Here is a 20,880-nt window from a genome sequence, read left to right as displayed (position 1 = left end):
AACCGTCAATTTTCAGGAAATCTAGAATATGGGCTTATTGGGCGTGCGTAAAGCCGAGGTACATTATGGTTCGGGGAGGAGTACAAGCAAATGACCGACCGAAGCCTCAAGCCAAAGCCGGTATAGAATTCCCACACTACTTCCCTAGCAGTTTGGAAAGCGCGGAAATGTCGTGCAAACCACTCCGTTCGTATCATCTTATGGTCGCCTTCTCTCATGCTGACATTCCAGCCCCTAGGGCGTAGGTAAGCAGCAGTACGGCGCAGCACAACCGTCTTTTCATTAGCTACCGGGCATCAACTCATTCGAGAGTCCCCGGGAGCGCTCGGATATTAACTATGGGGTGGCCGCATGCCTCTGCAAGAGTGCGGCGAAGCACACCTGTCTTATCTACTTGGTAGCTTTCCAGGACCGGTCAAGGCATCAGAACTCGGTTTCTTGCTAAATGGTATACCTATTTCGAGAGGCTGGCTACTACGTTTGGACTCTAGAAGAGGAAGGTTAAATCACGTAACCATCTTTCATAGTCGTAGAAGGAATGCAGTTCTTACCCGGCTAATAACCCTAGCTTTGACTCTCCATAGTCAGACTAAGGGATCATGCATCGACTTGGCAATACTGCAACACGGTGGCGCTGAAAGACGATGGATCACAGCGTGCAGCGAAGTCAGCATTAACATTTCATCCAGCCAGTGCGACAAAGCAGCAGTACTCCATCGGCAGCGCCGTACATTTCGGCTAGGAGAAGATGATGGAATTGGAGGTGAATCAATATTCGACCGCAGCTTAGCACACTATCCAGTATTCGATGGGATCATGGGGTACTAGAACGGGAAAAGGGAGTGCTTCATCCGTGTCTGCAGCAAAGCGGCAAGGGCGACTGTGTATCAAAAGGATGGCGTATTAAAGCGCCTCTTCGTCCCTGCCGGACTGCCCGTTCTCACTATTCACTTTATCAACATCCCGCATTCCCTTTCTATCCGCAGACATCTTCGTTGCTCTTATCTCTTCTGCCCTAGACCACGACTTGGAACAAATATCCTCTTCTTTGGGAAAACAACGATCTTCCGACTCTTCCAACGCTAAGTCAAAATGAAGTTCGCTCTCATCAGCACAGTGATCTATACCGCCACTGTTCTTGCCGCTCCTGGAGCCGTATGTCTTGCCAAACCACAGTGTCAAACGCCTGACTAACACACTACCATCAGATTTCGCTCAGCCGTTCCTTCAAGACCATTTCGGTGCGCGATGACAACAATGTCGAGGGTACTAGTCATATTGCCTGTGTCGAGTGTCCATGCGAAGTATGTCTTCCTTAGTTCACATCTCTCTCCCCTCGAAGGTGTATCGATGATTCAGATGACTCAAAGATAGTCCTCGAGCTGATTACTTTACTAGGGCTTCTCTGGCGACTGTAAATGCGTCAACAATGGTTGCTGCTGTGATATGACAAACCCCGGACAACCGCCTGCAGGTGGCTGGTAGAGGTCTTATTTTCTAGTGGGAATCTTCGAGATACGGAAGCTGATGCTCTAGAACGCCTCTTTTCTTGTAGGAATAATGTGTCTCGGCTACTGAACTTGGCGTGGAAGCTGTATGTGTTGGGTCTTTGGACCTTATTCTTGCCAAAGCAGTGAGACAACATTTGGGGTTGATGACAGTGATGGGCGCTGGGAGGCTGTATAAGATCTAGCCTAGCTCAGTATAGCTCTTCTCTCAAATAGCTCTTGAACCACCCAGTCCTTTCGCCACTTTTCTCTTCTTTCTTCCCCTCTTGCTGCTATTAGTGCTTTCTCCCATGACTTCAGTAGCATCCCCGCTATTATGTGCAGTATCATCTTTCGTACCACTGGTCCCTTCCGTTTTACTCTTCCCCTCTTCCCCACCTGTTTCTTCACTCGACTCTGTCTCGTTACTCCCATCACCATCCGCCACATTCTCCATAGTCCTCAATACCATAAGCATAGCAATCGCGAAATCTCCCCCTTTGTCCGCCAGGATCTCGCAGAATTCGCGATTACTATCTTTGCTAGCTCCTTCTATTGTTATCATATCTTCATTGAAATCTCTGTTCCTCGTTCTCAATGCCTCATAGTAGGTTTGTATAAAGGAATCATCAACGTTTGCTCGATCCATTGCTTGGATTAGTAAGTCTGTTTTTTCGATGACTTCGGACCATGTCCCGTCATCGAATTCGGTTTGCGTGAGGTTAGAGCCATACGCGAGCTTAATCATAGGGACGAGAGAGTCTGTGATCCACGTGGGTGTAATACCTGGAGTGCGAAGCCTGGGTAGAACCTGCGCGAGCTTGGGTGGAATCGAGTTCGTAGCGGAGGTCGCGTCTGAATGTGAGGGGACCGCGTGCTGGTACGGCTCGTAAGGCTCAGTTGCGGGCATTTCGTCCATGTTTATGATCTAAGAAACTGAAGATGAGGCTAGCTATCATGAAAGAATACGAGGCATTTTGAAGCACCTATGTATAAAGCGAATGGATTGCTCTTCTTCGAACCGATGGTAGCGCATGACTACGGCGTTTGCCCATAGGATCAGATCGTGCTTACCAGTAAATGGAAGATCGCGCAGTAACATCCCTGGATACTTTATCTGTAGCAATACCTTCTCAGTTGAGTTTCTACCTCAGTACGTCGCCGCGGCCTCGTCGCGTATTGCAAAACACTACCAAACGATTTCTGAGTTTTCAAGCAATCCTCCACACATGGATCTCTATCCGAAGATGGCCGCAAGATAAAATTCAGCTTCAATTATCAAACAATTCAAGAAGAGTCAAGTTAGCTGCGACGTTGAGTAGCAGAAGACTACGAGGGATGTACCCAGTAGTTTGGAACGACCAACAAGTGCCACGTGCACGGTGACAGTGGGCAGCTTCACGTCGACGTCATCATACCGAAACTACGACGCGCAACCAAGTGCGTGCCCAACAACATGTCGGAAATGGCCGGGAATACATGGCGCTTAGGGCGGGGTTGCGACAGATGTTACAACTGGCCTGTAGCCTCCGCTGACAGGATATGCTTCCCTGGTGCAAATCGTCGATATCCAGGCAAGCGCTGCTAGCAACCCAGCGGGTACCCAGTCGCATATCTCGAGCCCCGCGCATCACCCACGGAAAGCATATCGCAAGCATGTCGTCTGATACAAAACAGCAAAAGAATGTCAAATTCGGGCATCTGCCTCTTTCTACATCCGGGCCTCTAGAGACCAGTCTGTAAGAAGTGTCCCTGTACGAACTGCATGTGAGACATACACTGACTTCGCACACGCACCTTTAGGACTGTACGACGTGCACATTCGCTCGGACTACCAAACGACTAACGCGCCATTCAGGGCAATGCACTTCTCCGGACGCCGTACTTCAACAAGGGCTCAGCCTTCACCAAGGAAGAGCGCGACACATTCAAGCTCCATGGCCTCCTCCCCACCAACATCCAGACCCTCGACGAGCAGGTCAAACGCGCATACGCCCAGTACAACTCCCGACCGAGCGACCTTGCGAAGAACACCTTCATGACCAGCCTGAAGGAACAGAACGAGGTGCTATACTACAGGGTGCGCTACAGTTGACAGTGTTGGTCATGGCATGGCTGACGACTACGCAGCTTATCCTCGACCACCTCAAGGAAATGTTCTCTGTTATATACACCCCTACCGAAGGCGAGGCCATAGCCGACTACTCCAAAATCTTCCGACGGCCCGAAGGTTGCTTCCTAAACATCGACGATGCAGACCGCGTCGAGGACGACATGAAGCAGTGGGGGAATCCCGAGGATATCGATGTGATTGTCGTGAGCGACGGTCAACAGATTCTGGGAATTGGCGATCAAGGTGTAGGAGCTATCTTGATCAGCATCGCCAAGCTCGTTATCTACACGCTATGTGCTGGAATACATCCTTCGCGGACGCTGCCTGTAGTACTTGACTGCGGCACCGATGTCAGTATAGAGAGTCTGATAAAATGAGGCATGCTGATAAACGTAGAACAAAGATCTCCTCGACGACGAGCTATACCTTGGTATACGGAAAGAGCGAGTCTTTGGCGAGAAATACGATGACTTCGTCGACAAGTTTGTAAAGGCTGCAAGGAAGCATTACCCTAAAGCGTACATCCACTTCGAGGATTTTGGACTGAACAATGCACGAAGGATCCTAGATAAGTACACACCTGAGATCGCATGTTTCAACGACGATGTACAAGGGACCGGTTGCGTGACGCTCGCAGCGATCATGGCAGCTTTTAAAGTGAGCGGAACCAAATGGGAAGAAGCTCGCTTTGTCATGTTCGGCTCAGGATCAGCGGGTACGGGAATTGCAGATCAGATCCAAGATGCTATCGTCCAAAACACCGGAAAATCCAAAGAAGAAGCCGGGCGCCAAATCTGGTATCTTACTCCACAGCTCCAGTCAGCTAATTCACGCTAACTTCGATCAGGTGCGTCGATAAACCCGGTCTTCTCTTACAGGGTAAAAAGGACCAACTTACTCCAGCCCAGCTTCCGTTTGCGCGGGACGATAAGGAGTGGGAGGGCAAAGAGCACGGCGATCTGCTGTCCGTCATCAAGGAAGTAAAGCCGCACGTGCTCATTGGTACCTCGACCAAGCCTGGGTCCTTCTCAGAAGACGTCGTTCGAGAAATGGCAAAACATGTCGAACGCCCCGTCATCTTTCCACTCTCAAACCCAACCAAGCTCCACGAAGCCAAGCCGCAAGATCTGTATGACTGGACCGATGGCAAAGCGCTGGTTGCGACAGGTTCGCCATTCCCGCCGGTTAAGCACAATAGCAAGGAGTACGATATCTGTGAGTCTGTTGATACTACCTCTGTGTTCATGTTACTGACGACTACAAGCTGAATGCAACAACTCGGTGACATTCCCTGGTATCGGCCTCGGCGCAGTTCTCTGTCGAGCCCGTCTTATGACTCCCGCTCTCCTCGTTGCAGCTGTCCAAGCCCTCGCTTCGGCAGCTCCTGTTCTCAACAACCGTGGAGCCGGCCTGCTTCCAGATGTGGAAGACGTTCGTGAGATCAGCGTTCAAATAGCGAGGAACGTGATCAAGAAGGCTATAGAGGATGATCTAGCTCAAGAGAAGGACATACCAAGTGACGATGCAGAGTTAGAGGAATGGATCAGAGAACAGATGTGGGAAGCAGAATACCGTCCGTTAAAGTTGGTGGAAGAGAGCAACGCAACTGCGCATGCAAGAGGAGAAGCAGGAACAGCGAGCGGACAGAGAGAGGCGAAGCACTGATGTATACAGTCATGTTGCACATACATCTCTAACGTATACGTCCACAGTTACAACACCCCTCCTGACCTACCTTCTTCGCCTTCCTCTCACGCGACCATAACATCAAAACATGTGCTATACTTATTTGCACCACCAAAACTCCACACCCATATCATCATGTGCCGTCCCTTCTCCATGCATTCCGGCCTGCAAAGGACTGTTAGTGAAACGACGTTCTATGGAGCCTCTTCCTCTCTTCTCAATACGACACCGAGAAGAAAATAATATGGACTTACAGATGCAACGTTTGCCAGTTTCCCTTGTCGTGAAGGTCTTCCGGTCCCCACCCCGGCGCTGTTACTTTCTTATCCAACGGATATGCGAAACTCTCCTCACTGAACCCGTTCCTCTGCATAAGATTGTCCTCCGTCAACTCCTTTACATCTACAATGTCTTTTTCTTTGCTACCGGCCCAATAAACGGATACTTTCCCTGGGTCACCCATCTCAACACCGCCAAAGTTACCACGGCTGTGACCGTTGCCGCCGAACATGAGGGTTATAGATGACCCAGCCGAGGCGGTTACCATTGGAGCGGGTGCAGTATGTGTGGGCGGTTTGTGACCAGGTTCTTGGGGGATAGAGGAGGCCAAGTATTGAAGGGGGGCTCGTTGGCTGGGGTGGCATGCGTGTGTGTCGGATCTTGAGGCTGCGGCGGGGAGGTCCCATAGATCTGTAGGTGATTAGCCGTGGAAGGAAGGGAGAGCAGAGTACGTGACCAGTCGACGAGGATAGAGATAACATACACTCAAGGCCTTCATCCTGCCAATTTCCAGGGTTCTACTTTGCACAAGACCAACCGTGGCAGAGCTCTGCGTACCAGGGTCCGCTGTGACATGATCAGTCTGCCGTTTTCTTTTTCGGTACACGTCGTTGTGCAGAACGTGCGTACAGTGGATCAATTTCTCTGGGTGGTGTTTCAGCTGCTGCAGCTGCCATGTCTGCTTTTATGCCAGTGTTGTTATGGTGGGTGCAGTGTAGCCATGAGTGCGCTAGAGATATCTTCAATAGTGGTGTTATGGCGGCTAAGATGATCGGCTTCATATTGCTTGAAGATTTTCGTTGTTCTGGCGATTATATGATGTGTAGGGAAGAGGACATCAGGCAGCATATATTTGTCAGTGATGATATTTTGAACGGCTATGGAGATGAGCAAAGAGAATGTGTCACAATATTGTTATTCGTAAAATTCCTGTTACATTGATGGATATTCGATTGAAGTATTGCATCGATTAAGGCTATATTAGAAACATGCTACTGGTAAACAACGATAGTAGACAGCATTTGCAGCGCGTGCAAGGAAAGGACCAAACACCATTCTTACAATCACATATTTTCGCTGTTGACGCAAGATCCTAAGTGACGGAAACGCCCAACGCATACATCGACCAAAACCAACCCCTGTGCCTTCTTCTGACTTCCTCTATAACGTAGCCTCAGTGCCACTTAGAACTGGACTGCGTTCAAATCGTCGTATTGCAGCCTCCTATCGTGCATGGCTTCAGTGACCATTGTTATCTGCCTTCCTAGCCATACTAAGAGCTGATCAAGGAGCATAATGAGGCCCAAAATAATCCACTTGATGCTATGCAAAGCAAACCCACTCATACCAGTCGCCCAGTCCCAATAAAAACGCAGAATGTTCATGATGTAGACATCTACGTTCATCTCCTGTCCCGTTATAACCTCGTATGCGCGTTCTATAATGAACACAGTAATTCGAGATGTGATCTGGTAGAACATTGTCCGGAAAACGAACATAGTCCAGCTTTCGAGCACTCGTGGCAATGTATCCTCGAAAGCTTCACGAAACGTACGCCGAGGTTGGTAAGTTGGTTCGCGAAACGTAGTATGTAACCGCTGCCTCTTGTGCCGGGAATGTATGTTGTCCGTGGCGCGTGGAAACCATGTTGAGGGTGAGAAAACTGTTAAACCGGGGAAGATGGCGACGGCCGGGTGCAAGGCTCCTACGGTCTTGTACTGTGCGACAGGTTCACCAGGAACTACTGAATCGACGGAATATCGGCGACAAAGACCTTCAGAATCGTCATTGTACGTGTTAACGTCAGTTACCGGTTTTTCTGGTACCACCAGCACATGAATGGAAGGAATCGCAAAAGCAACAACGAGGAGGAAGGGTAGGCGGACGGCGACTTCAAAGAAGAACATGTACAAGCTTGCGGCTACTATAATATGCAACTAATAAGTGGTCAGCAAAGAAGTTGCGCAACCCTCCGATGTAGCAGAAGTGTCTTACCGAGTACAATTTAGTCAACTGAAGCAGAGTTTGCTGGCCGTCTTGAAACGCAATGCACAGCTGCGTTGTCGAGTGTACGGGTTCGCTATCTTTTCTCTTAATTTGAATCGTACCCACGGTGATCTGGCTTGAATCAACGTTTGTCCCATAATAACAAGGCTGATTCAGGAAGGCGAGGTCCTGGGAATCCTTGATGCTTCCCAATTCTTGCAGGCTTCGATGCGACTGATTGCGCGTATGGTGATTTGACGCCACCGGCATAGTTGCTAGGTGCTCGCGTCGTTCGTGATATTGAAATGCAAATTGAGGAAATTGACTGAAGTATGGGGTACAAGCATAGTTGTGATTGCGATGTTTGAAGTGGAGCAACAAGTGGACAAAGAACAACATTCAGCATCTCCGGATCTGGCATGCTGCACATGTCGATGCGAAGTCACGACAACTAGACAAAGCAAAAATCTTTGAGGTGTTGAAAGGCTCAGCTTTGAGCCTGGTACTGGTTGCGAAGCTAAGTGCAGATATATACTTGTCAGTTTGGCAATCCCCATGCGATGTTAGTAAAGGGCACAACTTAAGGCATGACAAGAAGAATGTGAGCGCTGATTTTGTTACTTGCATGCAAAGGAAGGCAAGTACGAAAGCATAGAGAGTGGTGAAAGTACTATAGTATTACTGGTAGCGGTCGCTACCGTCTTCCGTGCTATGTTGCTATTCATAGCCGTGGCCGTTAAACGCTTTCCCGCGCCTCGAGCTCCCAAATCAGAAACTGTACGTTGTGTTCGTGATCGTCGTCGTTGTAGTAGTGACCAGTGATAGCGTGATCCAATAGCTCTCTTACGAAATGGTCGTCTTGTCGTCGTATGAATTTGCAGAATTCCTCATACTCCCTTCCTAGTGTAAACTGGACAAAGCATTCGTTCATGACAAAATGAGTAGACTGCGCGATGCTCTCAATGTCTCTCATAGACGGGCTGACGACCGAAGATAAGAAGGATGAGATGGTTGCAGTCGTTGCGGAGCCATCCAGGGATGCCAGATAGGCGAAAATGGTGGTTATGCCACGTTCCCCGAATGAAGATCGTATCTGGTCCTCGCGGTCTTGGCTCGTTCGGATTTCGGTCAGTACGATGAGAGTCCTGTTCCCCAGGCGTTCGGCATCGATGTGATAAGCGCTTTTCCTGTTGCACTGCGGATCGTCCCGGGTCTTTGCATTCACCCCCGCCATGTGGAAGTCGATTTTGAGGGCCGGAGTCGCATTATTCGCGATCAGATGCCGATTGAGGTAAGCGACGAAGTGATTGCGCAGCCTATGAGTGGCCGTGGGGACCTTTTCGGATAAAACGGCAACTGCGAAGTCGTCTGTAGGGTTGGAAATGGTGGGAATGAAAGCTCGACATAGGTCCGTGCCCAAGCGATGCGCTAGTCGGTCGTCGCCAAATACATAGCGTTGGTAGTCCTTGAGGGAAAACGGAAAGTGCGACTCGTCGCTGCCGACGATGTTGTGCAGTGAGAAGACATCCTGGACCATTGAGACTCGAGAGGTCTTCGGACCCTAAAAGATGAATTTCGTGGGTCAAAGAGAGTGTGCGAGCATTTGAGGTCCGCTTGCCGTATAGCTAGCGGCGACCACCGTCTGGATTTCGACCTGCCAAGAATGGGGCTGTGTAAATGTCACTCTTCTCGAAACCGCCCGTCTTCACTAAAATCCCGCACCATACGTCATATGCTAACTTCTCCGGACGTACCTGAGTTCATGGTAGGTTCAGGGCACGTGTTGATGCTCGGAACACTGCAGATCTTTGTTGCCGATTGCGCTCCCAGGGGCAAACGCTGCATAGTGCCGCGTGTCGTTTTCGCCCTGTCACATGTCGCGCGTTGGAACTTATTTGCAGCGTCAACGGCGCATTCTTTGGCATGGAACAGGATCGAAAGCGACAGTCGTCAAGGAGCGGTGTCTCCGAGCGCTAGATGACGGTGAGATACCAGGAAGCGCCGTCGGAACAAGCACCGGCAAATCGAATAGGCTTTCAAGTTCGGAGTGCATGTCAAGAAGGAGACGGAAGACGGGGGGCATAATATCTATTATAGTATTGCATGTTATACATATGCCATGGCCAGTCACCACTCAACAAGCAAGTGCGTAAAAGCTTATTCTAAGAGCACGATGCTTGGCACCTACTCCGCGTGTATGCTGATCAGCCTCATCCAGTACAGACAAAGTAGATGCCACACATCAATTTTGTACTGGCAGAGGCCCTAGTTTTTTTCAGCTGCGAATAGCACCATGACTGAAAACAGTAATGCGCCCCTCCTTATGAGCTTTTGAGAGATTTCAGCCAATTCCCTTCACATCCACCTGTGAGTCGAGTGATGTATAGGCTCAGGGAGTATCAAGCACTTTGGGATTAGTGAATGAAGAAATCGTGAGCCACATCTAAGAGACTCTTTTCGCGATGTGAGGGCGTCAGAGTGACCTCATTGTAGGCATCCACTGTGAGTCGAACAGGATCGGCATCTGGGTTCACAGCATATGTTCTGTCAGAGGCGTATCGAACCACTTTCGGAGAGCAATGGGCGCCATGTTGTCCAACTTGTCACTGCCGAAGCTGGGGTAATCTGTGCGAAAAAGTGGCCCATGGGCTGCAAAGTATACCTAGCCCCACCAGGTGGACTTGGAGCTCAATAGCGAGAACTTGTAGGTGCAAGCGCAAGCTGCGACAACAGGAAAATGAATTGATACTTCATTCCCAGAAATGATGATGCCGGACGGAGAACAACTGTTGCCAGTAGTTCCAAGGTTAGATAAAGTAGTGTGCCCCAAGCTCCCTGGATCGCATGTGGGGCACCTATGATCTGTGAGTGTAGACAAACATGAACACAACAATGGTGCCACTTCACCCTTCGCTGACAAGCATCTATGAGTTTTTCCAGGTCGGAACAAGCACAGCCTAACACCTGCGGAAAGCCACTGCAATGGAAAGCGAACGTCGCGCAATGGCTGCTATTACTGCAGGCTTGTCAGCGATGCGCAAGTCTTGCGGCCTGACAGGAACGTGTGGGCACGGATAGTGACGTGCCATAACGCACACTTTTACGAAGGGACCTGGGTTGTTATAGATGCCATACGCTGCTCGGGCGCCGATAGCACGACTAAGCGTGGACAACCTCGCGCCAATAAGGACGTAATTCCGCTCCAAGACTTGACTGTAACCACGTATGTACTCACTGAGCGCTGCAGAAGTTGAGGGTATATAGAGATTAACGCTTGGGCCATAGGTCAAAGCGGGGTGTACTGCTGAAGCAGCCATGGAAAGTCGCGCTGCGGAATATGATAGCACGTGGCTGGGTGGAACCCTCTTGGCCAAGCACCGGCGTCAGCCTAGTCGCGACTTCCAACATCAACAGACATACAACACGCGTCACTACCCTTCTCAGCGCGCGTCCTGCTTGGCCTCTACCAAGTCGGTATCGTTCATGATCAATCATGTATTTTCCTACCCAAACTAGCAACCCTTGCCACCCTCACAATATTAAAAGCCCATTTACTCGATAGCGATGCGAACAGAAATGGAGCCCTTCGTCGTCTGCGCAACAATCAAGTCATGGTCATATGTGATGTCCTCCTTCACAGTGTCCACAAGCTTCGCCCTCGGAAGAACATTGAGTACCATGTACGCGCCCATGATGTACAGCTCACAGTACGCCAGTTGCTCACCGATGCAGCTGCGGCTTCCTTTTCCGAATGCGATCAGCTTCTTTTGCAGTGCGTAGTTTTGCGATCCATCCTCCAATAGCCAACGTTCAGGAAGGAATTCATCGGGGTCGGGGAAAAGCTCCCTGTTCCAGTGGTTGATCATGGATGTCATGCCAATGGGGGTGCCTCTCGGAATGACCCAGTCGGATTTGCCATCCGCGGACACGTAATGTAAGTCTTCCAAGCGAGCAATCCTGGCTGAGCGATGGGACACACCAGGCATCATGCGCAGACACTCTTGCAGGACAGCCCAGAAGTATGGTACCTTCTCTAGTTCCACCCATTTGAGCGTCTGTAGGTTGATACCGGCGCTGGACAGATCGGCCAGGAGTCTCTGGTAAACCTCTGGCTTTGCCAATGTCCAGTAGGTGAAGACGGTAAGTATAGCCTGCATTCATCGTCAGTCCTCGAAATTTAGAGGCAAAATCCATCTGATACTTACAGCTGTAGTTTCGGTACCCGCAAGCAAAAAGTTGAAACCCTCGCCATTGTAGCGGAACTTCTCCTCCTCAGACATAGTCTTGTCCTTACCCATGACTTCAGCGAAAACACGTCCGTTCTCTGGGTTCTTCAAAGCCTGGCCAATGTACTGGGGAATGGTTACGTTCATGACTCGCATGACAGCCTTGATATCTTCGCCGAGATAATCAGCCATGAACGGTAGGACCTGCGCCATCTTTCGACCCAAAACGTTGTGACGCATCATGTATGCGCTCTTGAAGAATGACTTGACCCAGGTTGCGAAGTTTGGTTCCCAGCCTTCCTGTGCGACAAAGCCCATGGGCTCACCGAATGCGTATTGGGAAATCACGTCGGCAGTATAGCAGTTGAATGCTTCTTTGACGTCAAAGGCGCTTTTCCCAGCGAAAGTGAGCATCTTGTTCGCCGTCATCATGGCAAACTCATGTACTTCGCCCTCCAGCTTCAACATCTGTTGACGCGAGAAAAACTTGCTCAATGGCGCCTTCCGTGCGCGGTGTAGGTCATGGTCAACTGTCGAGAATCCAGTTACCGCAACAGGTCCGACTCCACCAGTGTTCAGTTGATGCTGCCACTTATCGCGCGAGCGACCGGGGCCAGCATATATCTCGTCTGTGAAAGCAGGGTCGGAGCAATGTAGTTCGTCTGGGTTTATGCGTACGATGGGACCGTATTGCTCGTGCATGCGGGCAATGACTTTGCCATATCGTCCTCCGAGCCACCAGTCGTAGTATGCTTCGTAGAGGTAGGATACAGCTGCGATCTTTGGGCCTGGGAAATGAGACAATGGATGGAAAGGTGATATGTTGTAAGCGGCAATGGCGATCCTATAGCCTATCCAGAGAACGACAAGCCATGTCGCGATCGCGAAGGGGAAAACTGACTTGGAGTCCTGTGAAAGGCCCGAATGGTCGTCCATGTTGGGAGTGTTGGGCAGTTCGACGACGCACAACTGCACAAAGGAGAACGCGATTGCATGGCATCGTTTCAGCGAGGGCAATGGTATATACCAATGGAGTGTCTCTAGTCGACTGATGGCTCAACAGGGTCGATCCTTTCTCCTTCTGATTGCTGGCTTTTGCAGTGCATCCGCACTTGGCGAAAGAACGGGCATCGCGTGTCCAGCGCCGAGAATGCGCCGTATCGACCCCACTGGGTTTTCATTTAAGAGTGGTATCATTGGTGCCCTAGGACCTTAGAGGATCATAGCGCCACGTGGAAAGGGAGGCCACATGCTCAAGTGGAGATGCGCGCACTCTGCGCGAGTCTTTGCGGGAATGTTGTCCGTTTGAGTTAATCCAAGTTTGGGACTCAAAACTCTTCGCCATCAGCCCCATGGTCTTAAGACACTAACAATTCCGTCGACAAGCGCGCAATAATGGTGCGCCTGGCTAGTAAAAGACCCGAGAACCTGGGACAGGGCTGTTTTCAAGGTCGGAGAATTTGCATATTTGTTCTGGAAGACATGCTCGCCATGCCTGCCGCCACAGGCAGAATGCGACTCAAGCCAAGAACAGACCTTGCCCAGGGATGTGGAGACGAACATGAGGTCTCTGTCCGTTCCCTGCTAATTCATGCTGCCGATGACCCTCGAGACGGAGAGTTGCGGCTGTCATACGGCAAGCGGATGAGGCGCCCGGCAGAGACCCTTGGCCCTGTGGGTCACATCCTGGGCTAGACCGTTTCACCGCCGGCAACATCTTGCCGCATATTACCATTCCCTTTCAGGCCTCATGTCTGTATTTCCGTTACGGCTTAACGTGCAGGAATGCACGAGATTCATGTCACTTCATTACGATCGTCATCTCGCGTAGTTTGAATTATCTGCATGCGTATCCGGGGAGCTCGAACACACATCCGAAAGGGATAGTTCAAGTGTTCGGCCAACGTTTGTGGCAATGATCCTTAAGGCCCCCACTGTTTGGCTTTGACAGGCAGGGAACTGTTTTCGGTCCGCAAGGCCAGGCCCGCTAACCCAACGGGCAATGCGATCATTGACGAAAGTCAAGAGGAGTTTTGAGGGAAGACAGGAGACCACAGCATGGATCAGGTTTTATGAACACTCTGTCGCCCCGACTCATCGCCCGGTCTTCTCTCCTTCGTTCTTTCGTCAACACCAGTTCTCACGGCCGGATCCACTCTTTTAGTACTTTGTTCATTACTTTGCATCTCTGTAGCATTGCCTGAACGCGTTGACTGCGTGCGTGGCTCGCACAGAGCAAGATGGCCGACATGGTGGAAACGATCGGTATACCGATGACCAGGAGCGGCCGTGATTCAATGATAGCGATGTCATGTCTATGGCTGCTCTTTGCAACCACTGTTTTCTTTCGGTTTCGCGGTCGCATGCGAGGACCTGGATTAGCACTGGACGATATCTTCGCAGGCATTGCACTGGTACGCATCGCGCTATCTTCATACTTGGCATCCGAGCTCACAATCTTTGAAGGTCCTATCGACAAGTACCATCGGGTTGAATGCTGTGGGTAAGACTTGGATCTTCGCCAGAGTTATGGATATAGAGTTGACACCCAGACAGTTTTCACGATCGGAGTTGGTTATGACTTGGATAAGAACAATGCTGAGATGTTCCCTAAGCGTACGTCCGCTCTAAAAGTCGTTGCGTTTTAAGGAGGCGAATCAACTAACCAACTTAACAGTGATGCACAACCTTCCTGTTGTCATGCAGATAACGTTTGCCTTCACTTTGATCTACATCTGGTGTCTCGCAGCTCTCAAGCTTTCACAACTGGCTCTATACCACCGCGTCTTCCAGCTCCAATTGCGCCTTGCAGTCTATATCGTCGGCGGTATAGTCGTCGCCTGGGCTATCATCTTCAACTTTGTCTTCATCTTCCTTTGCGACCCTATCTCGCAACAGTGGACCATCGAACGAGTTGGACACTGTATGGATCAAATGTTGCTGCTCAAGTGTCTGATCTTGTCAAACATGGCTACCGACCTCATGATCGTGGTAATCCCAATCCGCTGCGTGTGGCAGTTGCAAATGCGAAAGACGGAAAAGCTTGCTGTACTGGCATGTTTCGGCTTGGGTTTGGCCTGTGTGGTTATTAGCATCGCGCGTTTCATCCTCATATATACTATTGGTAAGTTATGCTTGCTTACACGTGTTGAAAAGCTGGGCAGAAAGACTGACAATGCACAGATCTTATCGGCAACCTCACAGGTACATCGGGAACGACCTTTATGCTCTGCACTGTCGAGCTCATGCTGGCCGGTCTCTGTATCAACATTCCCATGTTACGGCCGTTCTACCTTCAGTGGCGCCAAAAGTACAAGAGCGCATCAATGAGCAATACTGGAAGACTCAGTGCGATCAAGAGGTCGAACACTGGTGGTCTGGGATCGCAGCAAGCGAGGCCAGGTCACTACACTCAGTGGATGGAGTTGGTAAGTCTCACGAAGCAGACACAGGGCGATCGATGAAGCTAACTGAACACAGCACGACAAAGACCAAACGAACATCACTGTTACGGGCGACGACGCAAGTTCCGAACGAAAACTTACCTCAGAGCCACTACCGTTCGATGCCATCCAGGTCTCTAAAGACTTTACAATTACCAGAAATTGAGCAACTAGACACGCCAATGTCGCCATACACCGGATCGAGATAGGCACTTGAGTTCTGAGTGCGTCCCAACGAAGGGATGAAGTGCTCTCTGGCAGGGCTTGGGTCGATGCTCGGATGCGAGCCATCAATATCGCCCGTCTTAGGCTCGGAGTATATATCTCCTACCAAAGCCGTCCAATGCCGCAGAGCACAGTATTAGTTACCCGCTAGTGCACTGCAAGATAACTACAAAAATGTCTAGCAAAGGATCTCACGGATACACATGATGATACGAAGGCTAGCAATGGAAAAGATGGGAACCCTAAATATAAACACCCTCTATCATGGTAATAAGAGAGCAAACTCAAATGTTTATGTATAACTACGAAACGTGCCATTGATACCCCACACTCATCGCGGCAATGCACGATGGCAGATCGTGCATCCGAAGATTTCACCGGCAAGACCCGTCATGGTTCGCGAGCGAAGACCACACGATCGTCGCCACTTTACACGGCCCGCGATGATGCACTGTCAATCTCAAAATCCCTGAAGTCAACTTCTCCACACTCTCCCTCCGCAAATATACCGATAATCGGTCCTACGAAATCTTTGTCGCTCAGATCCATAGTGGATACCTTTCCTATCTCTTTGACTTCTTCGCTGTCTGTTCCATACGACAGGATGTACTCCATCTCCGAATACTCACATACAAGCTGAAGAGTTTGAAATGCTTTCTCTAGTTTGACGTGTTTCTGGTCATCGATACCTTTCGCTGTATTGCATACATGGAGCCTAATGCGGGGAGCGGAAGAGTCCAAAGACGTGGTATACGACAAGGAGATGAAGCGATGTTCGTCTTTGTAGACTGCAAGGCCTGCATTTAGCGGCTTGAAGCTAGGTGCTGGTGATAGAACGGTGACGCTGCTTCTTCCATTCAATCGACGCTGACGTTTACCGACGAACGATGGCGATACATCTGCAGATTCCAGACCGTTTGGCGAAGCTGTGAGTGTCACCTGTTGTTCCACGATCTTGTAGTGAGACAGCATAGGGTCGTGGATGTATAAGAAGTCAACGTCGGGCGCGGCAGTGAGTCTTCTCGATGGGATAGGTACGACATCCAGGTTTTCGATTTGCATTTTCGCGCGATCAAAGGCGAGCCAACCATCATCACTCCACGTCCCCTTCGTGAGGAACGTTTCGCGCCCAAGTCCATATAGATTAGGAGCGCCCATTCTGATTCCTAGACAAACACCCCACCATTGTCCCTGTTTGTCTTCGAACGCTTCGCAGTGGCCAGTACACTGCACGTATTCATCGGTACCCGCAGCGCTCAGTATCGGGTTCTTAGGCGATGCTTCCCACGGGCCCTCAAGACTATGACTTCGCGCCATTGTGACGCTATGCCCTTCGTGTGTTCCTCCCTCGGCAATCATCAAGTAACAGAACCCATTTCGAAAATATACATGCGGGCCTTCAGGATAGATGCCACCAGTACCATGCCAGAGTTCCCTTTCATCACTCAGTTTTTTACCCGTCTTGACATCGATTTCAAAAAGTATGATCTTGGTTTTCGGACCTGGAGATCTTGAACCGCAAAGATATGCTCTTCCGGTGTGAGGATCGAAGAAAAGACTAGGATCGATACCGTAGAATTCGAAGTAAACGGGGTCACTCCAATCGCTCGAGTAGATGTCTGTAGTGAAGACGATGAAGTTCTGAAAGGAACTCTCTTTGCCTTCTTCCTTATGATTCACCACATTTGTGCACACGATGTAGAAGGTGCCATCATGGTAACGGATCGTTGGTGCGTATAGGCCACCTGTAGCGTAGAGATGATCATTGTTACCAAGATCGTGAACCAAAGTGGAGGACTTGGAGAAACTGAGCTGCTCACGCCTGTTGATAGCGTTCCCTATTTGATGCCAGTGGATGAGATCCTGCGACGTATAGATTGGGAGACCAGGGAAGAGATGGAACGTCGAGTTGACAAGGAAGTATGTGCCATCGACGAGGACAAGCGAGGGGTCTGGAGCGAACCCTCCAAGGATGGGGTTGATAGTCTGATTGCTGTTCACCATGTTGATGGCTCTATGGTCCAAAATCTAAACCAGAATTACTACCCAGAAAGTTGAATCATAGACTACTCTTGGTGTATTGTGGTAGTCGCAGGGATAGTACCGTGAACATATTCCCGCCGGATAAATACGCATGCTGGTCGCGTGAAGGACTCTTGGCCCTGCTGCGCTATCTCTTTCGGTACCATCTTACGCTTTGGGTTATAGATGCATACCAAGATCCTTCCAAAACAGAAGCTCATCTACAAATGTAGTCGTAACTACACATGCCCATCGACAGATATGTCTTCCTCTTCATAGATATCTTTTGCATATACCAAATTCTTCGATGGATCTTCTGTGCTTAAACGCTTCCAGATCACTATCTAGTAAACATGATCGACAAGTTGCCGTGAAACGGCTCAGGATCCGGGTAGATGGACAGTCCCAGCACAGACCCCAGTGCGTTGCAAGGCCTGTCAAGTACCGAGACTGTGGTATTTAGACGCGCTCCTTGGTAACGGTAGAAATCGTGCAAGCCATGGAATTGAAGCTCAGACGATGGACTGTCATCTGATATGATCTAGGTGACCAATCATAATACTACGTCTTAACGAGAATAGGCCTAGCGACAACAGAGTTCTCCACATTCCGAGCATTGGCAACGCGACACCGGCAATAGAAGCGGCAATACTCACGTCCATCACCAACGAATTTATTGTAGAAGGCTGATAAGGTTCATTCTTTAACCGGTTGAACCCCATGGGGTTGCTGCACGACTAGTTGACTTCCCCGCAATCGACTAAGGGCTCAGTCGCGTGGCTGCATGGCTTCAGACTGGTTCAAATCGGCCTTGCTGATACAATACCTAGAATTGTCAAGACCGCAGCGCCTTGGTGGCGCGAAGTACAAGAGTAAAATACGAGAGATGCGTGCTTGACTGCGGGACAAGGCCAGGCAAATGTGCGCATTCAACCAGCTTGGCTTCTTCCCAAGGGTTTGTTTTGGCTACCGAGATGTGCGAAGTAAGACCAGATAGATGCCAATAGTCAGGATTGTATGCCTCTGGGATGCTGTGTGTGGCGCGGCGTGGAGTGTATATAGAAATCAGTAACCCATGCATCTTCAGTGCTCCTTTTTGCTGTAGGAGCTGTGTCATCTTTTTTCATCACAGCAACGACCATTTTCCACGATGGCGATCTCTTTCCGTCCACCCAAGACCACTCAGAAGGTTGTACCTATCAAACCGCCGAAAGGACATTTCTTCTTCGCTGGTCGCGCATTCCCAAGGGTGCCGTGGTGGAAGCGAGCCAACCTGCGCAGACTATACATATACATAGTCATCCTGATTCTGACGAACACTGCCAATGGCTTCGATGGATCAATGATGAACGGTCTGCAGTCATTATCCTACTGGCAAGACTACTTTGGAGAACCACGTGGTGCCATGCTCGGTTTCTTCAACTCATCCATGTCTCTGGGCTCGCTCATCGGTCTCTTCTTCACTCCTTATCTCATTGATTGGAAAGGCAGAAAGATCGGTGTAGCAATTGGATGTGTCATCATGTTATTCGCTGTCGCAATACAAACTGGGGCGCAGAACATCGGTATGTTCATTGCAGCTCGCTTGGTCCTGGGCTTCGGAGACACCATCGTTCTTGGATCAGCGCCGTTGTTGATCGCGGAAATCGCTCATCCGCAAGACCGTGCGGTTTTGGTAACGCTCTCTGGCGCCAGCTATCACTCCGGTGCGTTCATCGCATCCTGGGTCACATATGGTACACTCCAGATGAAGGTATGTCAAGACTTTCTCCTTTTACATATCGCCTTGTTCTTCCAGTAGAGACGTGATCCTAACTTCTCATAGAGCGACTGGTCTTGGCGACTTCCTTCCCTCTTACAATCAATTTGCTCCCTTATAATTCTTGGTTTCATCTTCTTTATGCCAGAATCTCCACGTTGGCTATGCAACAAAGACCGCCACGAAGAAGCACTCGCCGTGTTCTCCCGTTGGCACGGTGAAGGAGATGAAAACGACGAGTTTGTCCAGCTTGAATTTGCCGAAGTACGCGCCGCCATCGCGCTTGACAAAGAACAAGACCGAACCAACTGGTCAGACTTCCTCAAAACCAAGGGCAACCGTAAGAGAATCATCATCATCACTGCGATTGGCTTCTTCAGTCAATGGAGTGGTAACGGACTGATCTCTTACTACCTCAAATATGTTATGGTAAGAAGCCTCGTGTACGAACAGCGTTTGAGGTATACACTGACTTTGTACATCGTCATCTTAGGATAACGTTGGCTTGACTGACCCTCAGACACAACTTGGTATCAATGGTGGTATGAAAACGTTGGCGCTGTGCGAGAACTTCCTTTTCGCCTTCTTGGTTGACAAGCTCGGTCGCCGTCCAATATATCTGTAAGTATCGCTGTGTCAACTGCATGTGACACACGCACTGACTTTTGGCACTCCATTCAGTATTTCCACCATCGGAACCTTTGTCATGTTCAATATCTTCACCATCATTTCCGCCAGGTATGACATTGCGCCTCGGGCCCCTCTTGGTAAAGGATTTATCGTTAGTATTGTAAGTTTCGCCTGCCATTCTTCAATGCACAAGTGGCTATACTGACCTTGACATCCAGTTCTTCTACGGCATTTTCTACGATATCAAGTCAGGTATCATGGCCGGCTATACCACCGAAATCTTGCCTTATGGTCTGCGTGCCAAGGGTTTCACGTGGCTCAACTTCTGCGTTACAGCTGCTCTTTTCTTCAATCAGTTCGTGAATGGTATTGCGCTCGAGGCACTCGCATGGAAGTACTACATCTGCTATTGTGTTTTCCTCGCTTTCGAGATCGGCGTCATCTACTTCTGCATCGTGGAAACAAGGTACACGCCCATGGAGGAGATTGCGAGGTTCTTCGACGGCGATGATGCGGTTGATGTCGGGGAGGCTGCCTTGATGGACGTCAAGGAGAAGGGTGTCTCTGGTGGAGAGAAGGACGTCTCGGTGTCGCACATTGAGGTCACAAAGTAGGAAGATTGCGATTAGTGTCTGGTATATGACGTCGGATATGTAGGAGGTCTGTATATATGCGAGTGTGATTTATGATTTCACCGAAAGAATCTGTGTCGAACCGTCACGTCCAGTGCCTAAGTAGCTCTACCGATTTCGATGACTCGGATACTGCTGCCCAAAGAGATACCTTAGGTGATGGTCGCATTTCCAAAAACAAACGTACGTGCACAAAGTTATTGTTATGGTGCGGAGATGGAAGCGTCCTAGTATAGCCGATTGGCCACTGAGAGCACTTTGGCGGATGGCAAGGCGGCGGGGCCGCCTCATCCAACGTGCCAACCTCGCGACACCAGGACACATCCTTGGAAGTCTTGACCGCGTCATGCTCAGCAGACGATACAGCTTCCAGCGTACAACTCAGTGCGCAA

The 20,880-nt window shown here is 49.9% G+C and overlaps 10 protein-coding genes across 10 annotated transcripts; 4 read left to right on the top strand and 6 right to left on the bottom strand.

Annotated features, from left to right (window-relative positions):
- Window positions 1-1,092: 1,092 nt before the first annotated feature.
- On the top strand, window positions 1,093-1,485 carry J4E82_002516 (uncharacterized protein; the record flags this gene model as incomplete). The annotated part of the gene is made up of 3 exons (XM_051728816.1): window positions 1,093-1,155; window positions 1,209-1,304; window positions 1,399-1,485. 3 exons carry the CDS (start codon window positions 1,093-1,095, stop codon window positions 1,483-1,485), a joined length of 246 nt encoding a protein of 81 aa, XP_051591334.1.
- A 231-nt stretch (window positions 1,486-1,716) lies between these two features.
- Window positions 1,717-2,406, bottom strand: J4E82_002515 (uncharacterized protein; the record flags this gene model as incomplete). The annotated part of the gene is made up of 1 exon (XM_051728815.1): window positions 1,717-2,406. The coding sequence occupies one exon, from the start codon at window positions 2,404-2,406 to the stop codon at window positions 1,717-1,719; it is 690 nt and encodes a 229-aa protein (XP_051591333.1).
- A 737-nt stretch (window positions 2,407-3,143) lies between these two features.
- Window positions 3,144-5,265, top strand: J4E82_002514 (uncharacterized protein; the record flags this gene model as incomplete). The annotated part of the gene is made up of 7 exons (XM_051728814.1): window positions 3,144-3,222; window positions 3,291-3,301; window positions 3,346-3,567; window positions 3,618-3,950; window positions 3,997-4,397; window positions 4,448-4,815; window positions 4,865-5,265. 7 exons carry the CDS (start codon window positions 3,144-3,146, stop codon window positions 5,263-5,265), a joined length of 1,815 nt encoding a protein of 604 aa, XP_051591332.1.
- An 86-nt stretch (window positions 5,266-5,351) lies between these two features.
- Window positions 5,352-5,797, bottom strand: J4E82_002513 (uncharacterized protein; the record flags this gene model as incomplete). The annotated part of the gene is made up of 2 exons (XM_051728813.1): window positions 5,352-5,451; window positions 5,541-5,797. 2 exons carry the CDS (start codon window positions 5,795-5,797, stop codon window positions 5,352-5,354), a joined length of 357 nt encoding a protein of 118 aa, XP_051591331.1.
- A 952-nt stretch (window positions 5,798-6,749) lies between these two features.
- Window positions 6,750-7,821, bottom strand: J4E82_002512 (uncharacterized protein; the record flags this gene model as incomplete). Its single annotated transcript, XM_051728812.1, has 2 exons — window positions 6,750-7,502; window positions 7,561-7,821. The coding sequence occupies 2 exons, from the start codon at window positions 7,819-7,821 to the stop codon at window positions 6,750-6,752; spliced, it is 1,014 nt and encodes a 337-aa protein (XP_051591330.1).
- Window positions 7,822-8,287: 466 nt separating this feature from the next.
- J4E82_002511 (uncharacterized protein) lies at window positions 8,288-9,088 on the bottom strand (the record flags this gene model as incomplete). The annotated part of the gene is made up of 1 exon (XM_051728811.1): window positions 8,288-9,088. One exon carries the CDS (start codon window positions 9,086-9,088, stop codon window positions 8,288-8,290), a length of 801 nt encoding a protein of 266 aa, XP_051591329.1.
- A 2,014-nt stretch (window positions 9,089-11,102) lies between these two features.
- Window positions 11,103-12,713, bottom strand: J4E82_002510 (uncharacterized protein; the record flags this gene model as incomplete). Its single annotated transcript, XM_051728810.1, has 2 exons — window positions 11,103-11,702; window positions 11,757-12,713. The coding sequence occupies 2 exons, from the start codon at window positions 12,711-12,713 to the stop codon at window positions 11,103-11,105; spliced, it is 1,557 nt and encodes a 518-aa protein (XP_051591328.1).
- Window positions 12,714-14,017: 1,304 nt separating this feature from the next.
- Window positions 14,018-15,386, top strand: J4E82_002509 (uncharacterized protein; the record flags this gene model as incomplete). The annotated part of the gene is made up of 6 exons (XM_051728809.1): window positions 14,018-14,191; window positions 14,244-14,280; window positions 14,334-14,393; window positions 14,455-14,901; window positions 14,961-15,205; window positions 15,258-15,386. The coding sequence occupies 6 exons, from the start codon at window positions 14,018-14,020 to the stop codon at window positions 15,384-15,386; spliced, it is 1,092 nt and encodes a 363-aa protein (XP_051591327.1).
- A 488-nt stretch (window positions 15,387-15,874) lies between these two features.
- On the bottom strand, window positions 15,875-17,449 carry J4E82_002508 (uncharacterized protein; the record flags this gene model as incomplete). Its single annotated transcript, XM_051728808.1, has 1 exon — window positions 15,875-17,449. The coding sequence occupies one exon, from the start codon at window positions 17,447-17,449 to the stop codon at window positions 15,875-15,877; it is 1,575 nt and encodes a 524-aa protein (XP_051591326.1).
- Window positions 17,450-18,617: 1,168 nt separating this feature from the next.
- J4E82_002507 (uncharacterized protein) lies at window positions 18,618-20,470 on the top strand (the record flags this gene model as incomplete). The annotated part of the gene is made up of 5 exons (XM_051728807.1): window positions 18,618-19,220; window positions 19,293-19,655; window positions 19,720-19,847; window positions 19,908-20,016; window positions 20,075-20,470. 5 exons carry the CDS (start codon window positions 18,618-18,620, stop codon window positions 20,468-20,470), a joined length of 1,599 nt encoding a protein of 532 aa, XP_051591325.1.
- Window positions 20,471-20,880: the final 410 nt, after the last annotated feature.

Source organism: Alternaria postmessia (genome assembly GCF_024291825.1).
Source record: "Alternaria postmessia strain BMP 2775 chromosome Unknown scaffold_10, whole genome shotgun sequence".
NCBI classification, from domain to species: Eukaryota; Fungi; Ascomycota; class Dothideomycetes; order Pleosporales; family Pleosporaceae; genus Alternaria; species Alternaria postmessia.
Note: the sequence above shows the minus strand (reverse complement) of the source record. Positions and strands in the feature narration are given on the sequence as shown.